Source organism: Stegostoma tigrinum, chromosome 31 (assembly GCF_030684315.1).
Source record: "Stegostoma tigrinum isolate sSteTig4 chromosome 31, sSteTig4.hap1, whole genome shotgun sequence".
Taxonomy (NCBI): domain Eukaryota; kingdom Metazoa; phylum Chordata; class Chondrichthyes; order Orectolobiformes; family Stegostomatidae; genus Stegostoma; species Stegostoma tigrinum.
The window spans coordinates 23,418,019-23,434,243 of NC_081384.1; the positions used below are offsets into that span (position 1 = coordinate 23,418,019).

General features: G+C 44.5%; 1 protein-coding gene across 3 annotated transcripts in view; it reads right to left on the reverse strand.

The window, feature by feature from the left end:
* kat7b (K(lysine) acetyltransferase 7b) overlaps positions 1-16,225 on the reverse strand; it is an 86,814-nt gene that overhangs the window by 11,315 nt on the left and 59,274 nt on the right. For all 3 annotated transcript variants that reach the window (XM_048560778.2, XM_048560779.2, XM_048560777.2), the window contains 3 exons: positions 12,270-12,359; positions 4,996-5,136; positions 1,824-1,917 (listed from right to left, as the gene is read on the reverse strand). In XM_048560778.2, the coding sequence (XP_048416735.1) occupies positions 1,824-1,917; positions 4,996-5,136; positions 12,270-12,359 (325 nt within the window). The remainder of the gene's footprint in view (positions 1-1,823; positions 1,918-4,995; positions 5,137-12,269; positions 12,360-16,225) is intronic.

The following is a 16,225-nucleotide window of genomic DNA, read 5'->3' on the forward strand; positions in this document are numbered from 1 at the left end:
ATAGAAATGTGAAATTCAACCCATAAATAGATTAGCTATGGTCTTATCAAGGCCAGAGAAGGCTCAAAAGGCCCAATGACCTACTTCTACTCCAAATTTGATTGCATGGACAAGAAGATTCAAGTCTGCCACTCATCAAACAAGGATGCAAGAAACAGACTTGGGAATTTAAAAAAGTAACACCAATTTAGAACGTAATTTTTGATTACTATCTATCCTTTCCAATTCTGAGCTAAACCACATTCTTCAGAGAACTGTGGAAAACTGAAAAAATACAATAAATCTGAAGTTACAATATGACAGTTGACAATATTGGCTCAAATTATTAAAATTAATATTCAAAAGGAAAGAACGCGAGTTCAGGAGTGGTAGAAAGTGGCCCTTAGAATTCCAGTAATAATGCCAAGTTCTCTAGAATTAAGATAAATTAGTGTTTAAGAGAACAGAGATCAGCATAGATTACGGAGACCATTTGGTCCTTACACCTCATGCCTCCACAGAAACAATCAAATTACTCAGGCTTGCAGTGAGCCCAGAGTTTTTGTTTCATTAAATAGAACTGAATTCTGTATTCAAGATGCAGCCTGGCTAAAGTGCTAACCTGCATCAGCAAGGTGGCCTCACAGATTACTGAACTGGCATGGCCAGTTTAATTTGTTTACTTTGTTACCAGTGGCACAGTGGTTAGCACTGCCGCCTCATAGCACCGCCGCCTCATAGCACCAGGGAGTCAAGTTTGATTTCAGCCTTGCTCGATAGTCTGTGTGCATGCTCTCCCAGTGACTACATATGTTTCTGCCGGGTGATCTACTTTCTTCCCATAGTCCAAAGGATATGGGGATTAAGTAGACTGGCTGGGCTAAATCACCCCATAATGTCCGTGGATGTATACGCTAGGTGGATTAGCTATGGTAATCCACAGGATTAGGATTACAGAATCAGGGTATGGGATACTTTTCAGTGGGTTGGTGCTGGCTCGATGGATCAAATGGCCTCTATCTGCAGTGTAGGGATTCTATAATTCTATGACTCCTGACACCGAGTGACTAGACTGAAGGGTCGAGTCTAATCACTGATTTCTTTCGCTCTCTTCCAAATACCTGCTGTTCATGGAGGTTGCTCATTATGTCAATCTGAAACCTTAAAACTTTGCACTGAAAACTTAAGAACGTCATGACTCTGCTACTTGTAAATTCTGTATATGTCCTTCTATTGTTCTTTGCCCACTTCATTGAATCAAACAACTTCTTCAATGATGATTCAAACATGACTCTTCATATTGACAGTTTCAGGTTGTACTGATCTTGCTCAACTGTGTTACTGCAAGTCTTCCCTTTGACAGCCTAGCAGAATGATCATGAACAGAGAACCAGATAATGGCATTCCCACAAAGCTGAGTAACGGAGTAGAAAACATGGAGGAGGAGGGTGTCATTTACAGTGTGTTAAGTTTTGCAGAAAGGCCAGTATATAAATTTTACAAATTTCACAACACCTATACATTTGACCAATTTCAAATAAATTTCTGAATCTATGTGATTATATAATCATGAAAAAAATAGCTTTCAGACTTCGCACAATACTTAAAATGTACTCCATTCTATAAAAAGGGACAAACAATGATCAATCTGTAATAATTATGGGATGATAAACAAGATCTTCTGAATTACAAACATCCTAAAGATATTCAGAAATCAATCAATAGTTTGATGTGCTGGGATAAAGACATGTAAAAGGAAAAATCATGCAGTGAAACCACATTTAGTCAGGTCAATGTTGAGGAGTAGTGTCAAATAATCACTATCATTAACTTTCAATACTTACTGAAGTCAATTAGCATTTTCCCAAAGCCTTGCCTCATATACTGAGGCATTGTTAAAATGCATGACACATTATAGTTGAGGAATGAATTCTTCTCCTAAAATAAAAAAAGTCAATCATTGGGTTATGTGCAGCATAGTTGACTTAAACATGTTCAAATCAGCATTTCAACATTTTCATCCCTCTAACAAAGCCATGAATTTGAAAACTTCACTAGATTCAATGGTGACTCTTCATATTGACACTTTTAAATTGTATCAATCTCATTCAACTGTGCTGTTATTGCACGACTTCCTCTTGACAGCCTAGCACAATGATCATGAACAATGAACCAGATATTGGCAGTCTCACAAAGCTGAATAGCGGTAGAAAAAAAGTGGAGGAGGTTGGCATTGTTTAGTATTAAGTTTTGCAGAAAGGCCAATATGGGCAGGAAGCAATACTGTATCACAGTCACAAAGGATGTCTTTGATTATTGCTGTGGCTTAGGTGGAAACCCGATTCAGAATTTCAAACATGGACTCGTAGGAAAGACATGCTAGAACTGGGAGGTGGAGAACACATTCAAGGTCTCTGGGGTTTACATCTGAATTCTAGGATATTCCTAGAGTTAGCAATATCTGTTGGCAAGAAGACCCTGTCAACACAATGAACTGAACAGGATGTAAACATCTTGATTTTTTTTTCTAGTATCAGATGTTGGTAATACCAGTAAATATTGAGTGTTGTCCACACTTGCCCGGTCCTGGCCCATATCCCTCCAAACCTTGCCTATTCAAGTACCCATTTAAATGTATTTTAATCATAATTGTGCCGACCTCCACCACTTCTTCAGGAAGTTCATTCCACGTTCAAACTACCCTTTGTGTAGAAGATTTGTCCCTCATCTTTAAATCTCTCTCCTCTCACCCCAAAAATATTACCCCAGTCTTGAAATCCTCCATTCTAGGGAAAAGACACCCACCATTAACCTTTTGTTAATATTATCCATATCCTTAGAAGAAATTATTAAATTCCTCAGATCTACACGAAGTCCATCGCTAACTAATCTTCGAAGATCCCCATTTATTTGGAGCAATTTTCTAGACAAATCAAAAACTTCAGCGATATTCAAAATGTATAACTTCAGACTTAGAATGTTTAAGTTATTTGGTCATATGAACCTAATGGATTTACCCCTATTTTTCAGTGGATGTGAAGTTTCTTCTAAGATTTCGAAGGTACTATAAATCAATATTTTTGTTTCTAGTAATGAAAAGGAGGAGCTGATGCTTTTGGATTCACACAGAATGCATAGCAGATTGGCTTGAGAAATAATTGCTATCATCCATGCAATTATTTCCCATATAACTTAAATAACTGCATAGAGTTCATCATTCATATATACTGTGCATTCAACTTACACAAGGTCTCCTGAGTCAGATAGACTTTGAATGAACTTTGAGTATGGATCAAAGATACTGCATATCATGAGTAAAATATTATCTTGTGTTGGTAAACACAGAAAATGCAACAGCAGGTCATCAGAGAATGAGGTTTGGTAGACTTGTACGTTACAAACTAATTGAAATCTCTCAAAGCACCTCTAACTTAAGCATCCTATGGGGGGGGGGAGGGGGTGGTTTAGCACTTGTTCAGGTGTTATGAATTCTGTGGTGGGATTACAAATTCAAAAAAAGTAATTGTATATTGTAAATTGTTTTCGTAGCCATTCCCTTGATAAATAAATCTACAGTGTGGAGATATCTCATCTTCAAAACTGCACAAAATATTTTTCATGATTTATTATAAGAAGTGAAATAAATCACAATGGAGGAACAAACTTATTTATTAAGCCGAACAACTTGAGCAGTTTAATTTTTTGTTCACATTAATTTGTCAAGTTTGCACATTTTCCTTAAATTTGCATGAGTTTCCTCTGGCTGTTCTGGCTTTCTCCCACAGTTCAAAGATGTGCAGGTTGGGTGGATTAACCATGTTGAATTACCCATAGTGTCCAAGAAGACATAGGTTACATGGGTTAGCCATGGGGAAGAGCAGAGATAGGGTTTTTTGTGGGGGATGGAGTCTGGGTGCAATGCTCTTCAGAGAGTCTGTGTGGAGTAGTTGGCCCAATGGCCTCTTTCCATACTAGGGGTTCAGTGAATGAAATCACTATCTATCACATATCTACGCATGTACGTAAGCCGGATACATGTTGCCACTTCAGTGACCGATACAAAATGAGCTCACAATGTCCTCAAGTGAAAAAAATTAACAACTTAAGAGTGGAACAAAATTAGTCACATCTATAATGAGAAAGGAAATAAAAAGGCTGTAATTGTTATTGAAACTAATTGTATAGCTCACTAAAAGACTGTGCAAAGGCAGATCACTGGGACTGAATTTGAACCAAACATATCATGATGCGCCCACAGTGGTGGTGGTGGGTGGGGGGTTGGACATTTTTCACTATAGCAGATTGGGGGGGGGGGGGGGGAAACTGCGCCACAAATTTCTGGAATTCTGAGCTTATAAAAGAGGATCTGACTTAATTATAAACAACGGAACCTACAGTCAATGTCTTTAACTAACGTGCTTTAACGATTCAGAAAGAAAGAAAAAGCAAGACTGGATAGAAAGAGGAGGTAGAAAGGAAAAAGCAATTAAAAAAATGCAAAAAAAAACTTTAAAAAATTTCAAAAACAAATTCAGTAACGAAACATCACAGTATAAATGCTCCATTTTGGAGCCAAAACGGATAAGTGGAATTTCAAAAACATAAACCTTGCCCTCCGACTGTAAAGTAGCAATCTTAACTTTTTAAATCGCAAGTTGAGTTTACTGCAACAATGCAAACACAGCAATTTACTGACACTCTCAGCGAGATTCACTGAGCCCTCATGACAATGACTGCTGAGCATCACAAAATGAGCGAACAATTTGCAGCAGGTTACAACTCATGATATCTCTTCCTAATCACAAAACTATTCACATACCTACGATTAAAAGCACACATTAATCTTGCTGTTATTTTGCAACAAATGAAAGCCTATTATTTGTATAATATTTTGTGAACATTAATTTGTGGCCTAGGTTTTCAAATACACCATACACGCTCTGTTGCAGAAAACATTACACTCAACTTGAGATGATGAGGCTAGAACAGGCAAATAAAATTATTAACATCCTGTACCTTAGAGAAATAGCCAACAAGGTGACACCCTGTGTTATCAGCTTCTGTCATCACATAAAACAGGAATGGTTCTACATCATAATATAACGTCTTGTGGTCCAAAAATAACTTAGCCAAAAGACACAAGTTCTGGCAGTAAATCTAGAGCAAAAAGAAAAGAAAATATTAAGGAGACCAATTAAAAGAAACACTTGCCAGATAAGAAACTGAAAACTTCTTCACTGAGACAGGATTAAACATTGCTTAAGCAATTATTTTTCATTCCCATAAACCATGCTGAGACAATAGTCTACTGTCACTAGCATGGTTTTAATAACATACTTATGTGGCCTTTCCACATATGAGCCAAGTATGTTCAGCATATACAATTAATTGGGAGCGCACATACACTTTTGAAATGGAGATAATCAAAAATAAGGCTGATTCTCACTTTCTTAGTGAGAGGAAACGAGACATAGTCTTTGCCAACTTATTCAAAAGGGTGAAAGGAAATCTCTAGAGTCATTGCACAGGAAAAAAATATATAAATTCAACTTCTCCAATGCTGCAAGTCTTGCAATTTGGCCTTTCTCAACCAGTTCAAGATCAAAAGGAACAGTCCTGGCAAAATCTCGAAAGAAGGAATTCAATGGCAAGAAACTCTACGTTGCAATTTTGAATATCAGTGCAACCGGTTAACTACTTAATTTCTGGTTTGATACAATGAAGAGCTAGGGTAAAAATTCAAAAGTACTAAAACCCAGGGAAGGCAAGTAAATTAAGAGAGTTAAAATTCTGTTTCTGAGTATTATACAAGGATGCAAACTGGAATTTCTACTTTTATTTCATAGGAGATTTGAGAATATTTAGATGAAAGCCAAATTCTCAAAAAACGAAACCGTAAAGTTTCTCCTCTTCAATGGATACACTGAAAATCACTGACTGTCCATTGGTGGAAACCCATAGGTTTAAAGTGATGCATTATTTGTATCCCATTGCAGTTGACAGTCAAGTCAACAAATTGGTTTCCTTTTTTAATGGATATTGAGAAACAGTACAACTAGGATTGTGAGAAAGAACATAACTATTAAAGAAATAAGTTTCAGCTAAGAGTAATGCTTGTTATGATGTGTTTTTATTTAAACTCAGTCTTCAGAAGACAATTTTAGGTTAAAGAAAGATCATCTCTATTACATACAGGTTTGCATCTATGAAAGAGCTAGAAATAATGGCCAAAAGAAGAAAACAAAGGACACAGTGGAAGAGAAGGAAGGAAAAGAAGGGAAAAAGAATCAAATATTTAGATCCATCATCGCAATTATTATTTAACACTTTGCACACAACGAATTAGATGGATACAATGTCTGGCCAGAGTGTCCAGCATGGTGACACAGTAGGAGTCCAAAAAGTGCAATGAGATATGTGACTGACTAGTTAATTTTATTGTGATGGCAACTGACAAAAAACAAATGCAAAGCTTAGTGTTTTGAAAATACTTCAATATTTAAATTGGCCTCCAGAATAGGCAAGGATAGAGGGGAGGGTTTAGTTCAAAATCCAAATGAAGGACATTATCTTTTACAACCCAGTGTTCCCGTGACATTACACTGCTCAAGCCTTTTACATGGATGAATGCCACAATTGTCCGATCCGGAGGAGAAAATGCTATCTCTGAGCCGCTTATGTTTAAAACTGGAGAATGCCTCCAATAACTGGAATGTGATCCAACATTTCAATAGCTCCAAAAGAATGGAGTTTCACTCTAATCAAATATAACACTTCAAAATTTTTCTTTATTTCCACATCACACAGTCAACAGTTATTTCCTGTTATTCATTCACGACGAGCCAAAATAACGTTATGCTCTACAATCTCAGCAAAATGTGGACATATATTGCAATTGTGTTATACCAAACATTGAGAAAATCTATAGAGATAATGGGAACTGCAGATACTGGAGATTCCAAGATAATAAAATGTGAGGCTGGATGAACACAGCAGGCCAAGCAGCATCTCAGGAGCACAAAAGCTGACGTTTCGGGCCTAGACCCTTCAGAGAGGGGGATGGGGGGAGGGAACTGGAATAAATAGGGAGAGAGGGGGAGGCGGACCGAAGATGGAGAGTAAAGAAGATAGGTGGAGAGAGTGTAGGTGGGGAGGTAGGGAGGGGATAGGTCAGTCCAGGGAAGACGGACAGGTCAAGGAGGTGGGATGAGGTTAGTAGGTAGCGGGGGGTGCGGCTTGGGGTGGGAGGAAGGGATGGGTGAGAGGAAGAACCGGTTAGGGAGGCAGAGACAGGTTGGACTGGTTTTGGGATGCAGTGGGTGGGGGGGGAAGAGCTGGGCTGGTTGTGTGGTGCAGTGGGGGGAGGGGACGAACTGGGCTGGTTTAGGGATGCAGTAGGGGAAGGGGAGATTTTGAAACTGGTGAAGTCCACATTGATACCATATGGCTGCAGGGTTCCCAGGCGGAATATGAGTTGCTGTTCCTGCAACCTTCGGGTGGCATCATTGTGGCACTGCAGGAGGCCCATGATGGACATGTCATCAAGAGAATGGGAGGGGGAGTGGAAATGGTTTGCGACTGGGAGGTGCAGTTGTTTTTTGCGAACTGAGCGGAGGTGTTCTGCAAAGCGGTCCCCAAGCCTCCGCTTGGTTTCCCCAATGTAGAGGAAGCCGCACCGGGTACAGTGGATGCAGTATACCACATTGGCAGATGTGCAGGTGAACCTCTGCTTGATGTGGAATGTCATCTTGGGGCCTGGGATGGGGGTGAGGGAGGAGGTGTGGGGACAAGTGTAGCATTTCCTGCGGTTGCAGGGGAAGGTGCCGGGTGTGGTGGGGTTGGAGGGCAGTGTGGAGCGAACAAGGGAGTCACGGAGAGAGTGGTCTCTCCGGAAAGCAGACAGGGGAGGGGATGGAAAAATGTCTTGGGTGGTGGGGTCGGATTGTAAATGGCGGAAGTGTCGGAGGATAATGCGTTGTATCCGGAGGTTGGTGGGGTGGTGTGTGAGAACGAGGGGGATCCTCTTGGGGCGGTTGTGGCGGGGGCGGGGTGTGAGGGATGTGTCGCGGGAAATGCGGGAGACGCGGTCAAGGGCGTTCTCGATCACCGTGGGGGGAAAGTTGCGGTCCTTAAAGAACTTGGACATCTGGGATGTGCGGGAGTGGAATGTCTTGTCGTGGGAGCAGATGCGGCGGAGGCGGAGGAATTGGGAATAGGGGATGGAATTTTTGCAGGAGGGTGGGTGGGAGGAGGTGTATTCTAGGTAGCTGTGGGAGTCGGTGGGCTTGAAATGGACATCAGTTACAAGCTGGTTGCCTGAGATGGAGACTGAGAGGTCCAGGAAGGTGAGGGATGTGCTGGAGATGGCCCAGGTGAACTGAAGGTTGGGGTGGAAGGTGTTGGTGAAGCGGATGAACTGTTCGAGCTCCTCTGGGGAGCAAGAGGCGGCGCCGATACAGTAATCAATGTACCGGAGGAAGAGGTGGGGTTTGGGGCCTGTGTAGGTGCAGAAGAGGGACTGTTCCACGTAACCTACAAAGAGGCAGGCATAGCTGGGGCCCATGCGGGTGCCCATGGCCACCCCCTTAGTCTGTAGGAAGTGGGAGGAGTCAAAAGAGAAGTTGTTGAGTGTGAGGGCGAGTTCAGCTAGGCGGATGAGAGTGTCGGTGGAGGGGGACTGGTCGGGCCTGCGGGACAGGAAGAAGCGGAGGGCCTTGAGGCCATCTCCATGCGGAATGCAGGTGTACAGGGACTGGACGTCCATGGTGAATATGAGGTGTTGGGGGCCAGGGAATTGGAAGTCCTGGAGGAGGTGGAGGGCGTGGGTGGTGTCACGGACGTAGGTGGGGAGTTCCTGGACCAAAGGGGAGAAAATGGAGTCCAGATAGGTGGAGATGAGTTCGGTGGGGCAGGAGCAGGCTGAGACGATGGGTCGACCAGGGCAGGCAGGTTTGTGGATTTTGGGAAGGAGATAGAAACGGGCCGTGCGGGGTTGGGGAACAATGAGGTTGGAGGCTGTGGGTGGGGTGTCCCCTGAGGTGATGAGGTCGTGAATGGTGTTGGAGATGATGGTTTGGTGCTCGGGTGTGGGGTCATGATCGAGGAGGCGGTAGGAGGTGGTGTCGGAGAGTTGGCGTCTGGCCTCGGCGATGTAGAGGTCAATGCGCCATACTACCACTGCGCCACCCTTGTCTGCGGGTTTGATGGTGAGGTTGGGGTTGGAGCGGAGGGAGCGGAGGGCTGCCCGTTCTGCGGGGGAGAGGTTGGAGTGGGTGAGAGGGGTGGAGAGGTTGAGGCGGTTGATGTCTCGACGGCAGTTGGAGATGAAGATGTCGAGGGAGGGTAGGAGGCCTGGGGGTGGTGTCCAGGAGGAGGACTTGTGTTGGAAGCGGGTGAAGGGGTCAGTGGAAGGAGGGTTGGGTTCCCGGTTGAAGAAGTAGGCATGGAGGCGAAGACGGCGGAAAAACTGCTCTATGTCCGACCGTGACTGGTATTCGTTGATGTGTGGTTGTAGGGGGACAAAGGTGAGCCCCTTGCGAAGGACTGACCGTTCGTCCTCAGTCAGTGGGAGGTCTGGGGGGGATGGTGAAGATGCGGCAGGGCTCGGTGTGGCTGTCTCCTCTGGGGTTGCAGGCTGTGGAGGTTGTGGGCGGAGCGATGAGGTCGTCGGCCGTGGGCGGGGTTCCGTCGGCCGTGGGCGGGGTTCCGTCGGCCGTGGGCGGGGTTCCGTCGGCCGTGGGCGGGGTTCCGTCGGCCGTGGGCGGGGTTCCGTCGGCCGTGGGCGGGGTTCCGTCGGCCGTGGGCGGGGTTCCGTCGGCCGTGGGCGGGGTTCCGTCGGCGGAGACCGTGGGCGGGGTTCCGTCGGCGGAGACCGTGGGCGGGGTTCCGTCGGCGGAGACCGTGGGCGGGGTTCCGTCGGCGGAGACCGTGGGCGGGGTTCCGTCGGCGGAGACCGTGGGCGGGGTTCCGTCGGCGGAGACCGTGGGCGGGGTTCCGTCGGCGGAGACCGTGGGCGGGGTTCCGTCGGCGGAGACCGTGGGCGGGGTTCCGTCGGCGGAGACCGTGGGCGGGGTTCCGTCGGCGGAGACCGTGGGCGGGGTTCCGTCGGCGGAGACCGTGGGCGGGGTTCCGTCGGCGGAGACCGTGGGCGGGGTTCCGTGGGCGGGGTTCCGTCGGCGGTTGGAGGATCGGGTTGGGCGGCAGCAGCTGCGGTGAGGGTGGTGTGTGGGGTGTTGTACCTGGACGTGGACGTGGACGTGGTGACTGCAGCAGCGGTTCCGGAAGTTCTGTGGCCGGCGGAGGCGGGTGTGACGTCATCGGTGGGGTCTCCGGCCACGTCCTCATGGTCAATGGCGGCGGGTGCATGGTGGGGGAGGGGCAGGGACAGAGTCGGGATTTGGGAGGCGCAGGAATCCTCTTGTGGGGGGCAGGGGCCAGTGAGTTGGTTGTACTTACAATTTTTGGTGTCCAGTAAAGCTGAGTGGAACTGGGTGTTCAGTCTGTTGATCCTGCGGAGGATAAAAAACAGCAGAGGTCCTTTGCAGGTCTGGGAGAGGGAGGCTCTGAGCTGGGGCAGGCTGGATTGCAGTGCCTGGAGGTGCCGGCGCATGGCTGCGAGTGTCTGTTTCAGGACTCGCAGGGAGAACCGCTTCTGAAGGGTCTGAATATTCTGGGTGTAGAGGTGGTCACGGTTGGGGCCAACTTGGGAAGGCTGAAATGTGGACTGTAGTCCCTTTGGGATGATCTGGTTCCGTAGGCAGGTGCTGAGGAAGGTGATGTGGCTGTGGTACCTGGTTTGCTTCAGGACATGGTCGAGCAGTTTCAAGGCCGAAGAGATTACAAGAGAGTTGCAGTGGGAGAGAGATTCCCTGAGGTTGGTCCGGAGGGAGGAGGGTAACTTCTTCAGGTTAGGCATCCCTGGAAGAGGCTTCGCAGTGAGGTTAAAATAGTATCAGAGATAATGGGAACTGCAGATGCTGGAGATTCCAAGATAATAAAATGTGAGGCTGGATGAACACAGCAGGCCAAGCAGCATCTCAGGAGCACAAAAGCTGACGTTTCGGGCCTAGACCCTTCATCAGAGAGGGGGATGGGGGGAGGGAACTGGAATAAATAGGGAGAGAGGGGGAGGCGGACCGAAGGTGGAGAGAGTGTAGGTGGGGAGATAGGGAGGGGATAGGTCAGTCCAGGGAAGACGGACAGGTCAAGGAGGTGGGATGAGGTTAGTAGGTAGCGGGGGGTGCGGCTTGGGGTGGGAGGAAGGGATGGGTGAGAGGAAGAACCGGTTAGGGAGGCAGAGACAGGTTGGACTGGTTTTGGGATGCAGTGGGTGGGGGGGAAGAGCTGGGCTGGTTGTGTGGTGCAGTGGGGGGAGGGGACGAACTGGGCTGGTTGAGGGATGCAGTAGGGGAAGGGGAGATTTTGAAACTGGTGAAGTCCACATTGATACCATATGGCTGCAGGGTTCCCAGGCGGAATATGAGTTGCTGTTCCTGCAACTCCCAGTCGCAAACCATTTCCACTCCCCCTCCCATTCTCTTGATGACATGTCCATCATGGGCCTCCTGCACTGCCACAATGATGCCACCCGAAGGTTGCAGGAACAGCAACTCATATTCCGCCTGGGAACCCTGCAGCCATATGGTATCAATGTGGACTTCACCAGTTTCAAAATCTCCCCTTTCCCTACTGCATCCCTCAACCAGCCCAGTTCGTCCCCTCCCCCCACTGCACCACACAACCAGCCCAGCTCTTCCCCCCCACCCACTGCATCCCAAAACCAGTCCAACCTGTCTCTGCCTCCCTAACCGGTTCTTCCTCTCACCCATCCCTTCCTCCCACCCCAAGCCGCACCCCCCGCTACCTACTAACCTCATCCCACCTCCTTGACCTGTCCGTCTTCCCTGGACTGACCTATCCCCTCCCTACCTCCCCACCTACACTCTCTCCACCTATCTTCTTTACTCTCCATCTTCGGTCCGCCTCCCCCTCTCTCCCTATTTATTCCAGTTCCCTCCCCCGATCCCCCTCTCTGATGAAGGGTCTAGGCCCGAAACGTCAGCTTTTGTGCTCCTGAGATGCTGCTTGGCCTGCTGTGTTCATCTAGCCTCACATTTTATTATATTGAGAAAATCTATTTCAGCTTTTGAGACTTTTTGAAACCATGATGCTGTAATGTAAAGCAATTAAGCATTTAAAAAGCAAGGGTGGTAAAGCATTTGTTACACTGGACAGAAAAACTGTTAGGATTAAAAGTATTTAGTGCCCGAGTAGTTTTGTTTTAAGAATACCTTATTTTTCTTTCCATCCACCTCAAATACTGATATGTTTCCTTTTCTATAGATTTCATCTCCTGGGGGATGCTTCCATACACATTTTGCCTAGAAGAAATAATAGAACAGAAGATATAACATTTTTATTCTTTGTCTTGAGAATTATGTTAGGTTCGCTCTTTAGAAATACTTTTGAATCTACATGTCTTTTTTATTTTTCTCAGGGGAGAGTGAGTCTGTGGAATTCTTCATCAAATTAGGATGCTAAGGCTGGATCATTATGTTTGAGATAAATATAATTTTAATTAGTTCGGGAATCAACGATTATAGAGAAAAAAAACAGGAAAGTCGAGATCAGGATTATCAGATCTTACTGAAATGACAAAAGATTCGCTGGTGTACCGCCTACTTCTGCTGCCATATCTCTCAGTATATCATAATTAGAAAACAACAGTTATCAGACTAAAGATTAGCTGGAGTGTTGCCGCAGATTTTGAAAGCAAATAACCATATAGTCACTAATAGGTACTGTTTACACGGCTGCTGGTACTAACAGTAATTGAAATGTAGTTTCCAGTTGAGTCGGAACCAAGCGGCTATCAACAAATGCAGCTAAGTTGGCAAGTAACCGTGGTCTGTTGCCTGGTGATAAATTATGATGAATACCTTCTGCCTGCCAAATACATGATTGGTTCACAGGTAGCTAAACAGCTCAGAGCTGTAAACAGGTTAGGGAGAGGCCCTCAGATCTACATTAACTCAGGAATGCATAGTTCTATGCTATAAAAAGCAACTTTAGCCTAAATAAAACCAGTTTATTTTTCCTCCAGCAGTTGCTGTAAACTGTGACTTTTAATCAGTAAGTCAAGGACATTTTATTAGTGTATCAGCTACCCTGTTCCTCATGCACATCAGTGGAAGCATCTGGAAAAAGATGAAGAAGCAGTTTTCTAATCAGCACAGAAAAATGTCAGCTGATCCAGTGAACCAAGACCATTGAACTGCTTTCCCAGTTTTAATTCCATCCATATTACTCATTTTTGACTGTGACTTTGTGGGCATGTGTAAGAGAAACTTTACAAAGGGCTTAGAGATTCAACTGGTAGAGCTGTATGGCAACACTTCATAACTGTTTACTTATAGCCACGGCCTGATTATTTATATTAAACAACAATTTTTTCAAAGTTCAGAAACATCGTCTGGGCTTTCTGTCAATCTGGATCTAAAGGATAGGTAAACTGGGAATTCTGCATATTTTAAAAAATCTTTAACTTTGTGATGATTCCCAGAAAATGGGGCTCGGTTTCCAGCATCCTATACCAGTGAGGCATAACAGTTGAAAAGCACTAGGCTTGGAAACATGCTTTCAAATCTAGTACAGTGGAGTATTAATCAGCCAAGGTAAACAACCGTCCCAAACATAATTATCAGGGAGGCAATAACCTAGCGTTAAGGGTATTAAATTGTAATCCAGAGACACAGGTAATGTTCTAAGGGCCCAGGGTCAAATCCCAATATGGCAGATGGTGGAATATGAATTCACTTAAAAAATAACTGGAATGATGACTATGAAATTGTTGTTGATTGTTGGAAAAATACATCCAATTCACTCACGTCCTTTACGGATGGAAATCTGCTGCCCTTACCTAGTCTAATCCACATGTGACTTGAGACACACAGCAATGTGGTTCACTCTTAATTGCTCTCTGGGCAATTATTGTTGACCAAGTGACACCCACATCCCATGGATTAATAAAAAACGTTGCTGAATATAAAGCAAATCAGCTAAGTAACTACTCCCATTTCACCAATTTACAACAACTGCAAACTTATGCATACATTGCACAGAACATCAACACATTTACAACCAGTAAAATCTCAAGCAAAGACACTGGTAAATGTTTCCGAACTGATCAGAAAGACACTGTACCAGAGTCCCTTGGTTAATTTCCACATTTCCAGCCTGAGTTCGTAACTGATATTTGTGCTCTAGTTATACCATTAAAACCCATTCTTTTTCAATGGATATTGCAGGAGGGCAGCAAGGCAAAGTACTTTGAATCAGGCCACAAACTTTCTCCCACTACCACTGTGATTAAAAGACTTGAGGCCGTGTATTTAAGGTTCAATTAGCAAAACAGAGGGAGAAAAAAGAGAATTTGCCAGACAGCAGCCAACATCAGAGTCCAGTAACCCAAGGCAGAAGCTATAGGGATGCACGTATAGCGAACTGGAGTATTTTCCATATCAAGAGATCCTCCGCCTCAATGAAGGCAACTGTAGACAACAAAACCCATCATCACCTCCGAAGTGCCAGTTCAGACTCTGGCTGACAGTGGAAAAGATGGTGAGGAAACCTGGATCATAGACTGGAATTTAAATCACAGTTTACTAGACAACAACAACTGTCACTTTTCTATATGCTTGTTCAACATTAAAATCAGATTTAATGTTAAACACTGTCTTCTGAGTTTTACAAGCACAGGCTGGTTGAAAACCGCCACTCCCTTGTTTGACGCAAAGAGCTGAAGGCTTGTCTTGCTTGACACTGACTGCCAGTCTTTTGCATTAGATGTGATTTTGCAATTGGACATTTGGTAGATAATTCGGAATGGGAGGGGAAATAAGGAGACAACCAATTCAATATTGGCAGCAGGACTTTCAGTGTGGTATGTACTAGAAGTTACACATTTAACAGGGCTGTCCTTTGTGCAGACAGAAAGATCTGTACACATGCTGCATTTGTTTGAACTCAACAAGTGCCGGCCATTCGCTGGTTCATTTCACAGGATAATGCCCTGAGCAATCAAGCCTGGTTAAAATTTAGCAAAGCTTGGCTGTTAACTGTCATATCAGCAGAATGCTGCATTCTCCATGGCGATGTCTCTACTTATCAGAGTCCACTTGCCAACCAATCAGCACTGTCCACTTACCCATTACAATATTTCTTCCTTGAAATTTATAATCTTGCAAAATGTCGAGTAGGAGATAAAGTTTCAACAAATTGCCTTTTTTCAGTGAAACTAACTTTGTAGTACCAAATGAGTGTTCTTTCTATATATTAAAAATCTACAATCTATCTTTTGCTCATGATTTTAAAATCAGAGTTAATCTTATGTCAAGCCAAGAAAAATGACAATTAACTAATTTCTGTGCTGAACTGAAAATCAGTTCTAAGCATTCATAATTATTGATATAGGTAGCAAAGACTTTACAAGATACCACATTACACTTCTGGAATAAAAACAGAAGTTGCTGGAAAAGCTCAGTAGGTATGGTAGCATCTGTGAAGAAAAAAAAAATCAGAGTTAATGTTCTGGGTCCAGAATAGTTCTGAGGGGGGGTCACGGGACCCAAAACGTCAGCATCCGTGAAGCAAAAATTAGAGTTGCCAGATCTGCTGAGCTTTTCCAGCAACTTCTGCTTTTGTTTCTGATTTACAGCATTTGCAGTTCTTTTGGTTTTTAACATTATACTTCTGCTCTGATTAACTCTATATTACCAACAGTGTTTAACGTACGAGCCAACACGATTAAATGAGCAACAAAATTGGAAATTGCTGGAAAACACAGCCAGTCAGGCAGCATCTATGGGCGGAAAGCACAGTAACTGGTTCTAGAGAAGTGTCACCAGATTTCCAGCATCCGCAGTTCCATGGTTTTCTGGATCAACTGAAGATTGGAACTTTGCAGAACTTAAATCAGAAAAGTTTATTTGTGAAATGGAATTTGTCAATTCAATTTCTCTACTACGGGTTTAGATTTTCTGGTTGTAACAGCACGCAAATTCTTCATATGGCTCAAAGTTGCGCAAATAGTAAGTCTGTTTGTTAGACAGATGGCAACAAGTAATTAGTAATTGAGGAAGTGGAAACTGAACAACTGATTTCAATCAGACAGGAACACAGATTGACACTTGTAGCTGGTATCAAGACTGATGCCTTGAGCCCAAAAGAAAGGCCCAACCTATTTCTC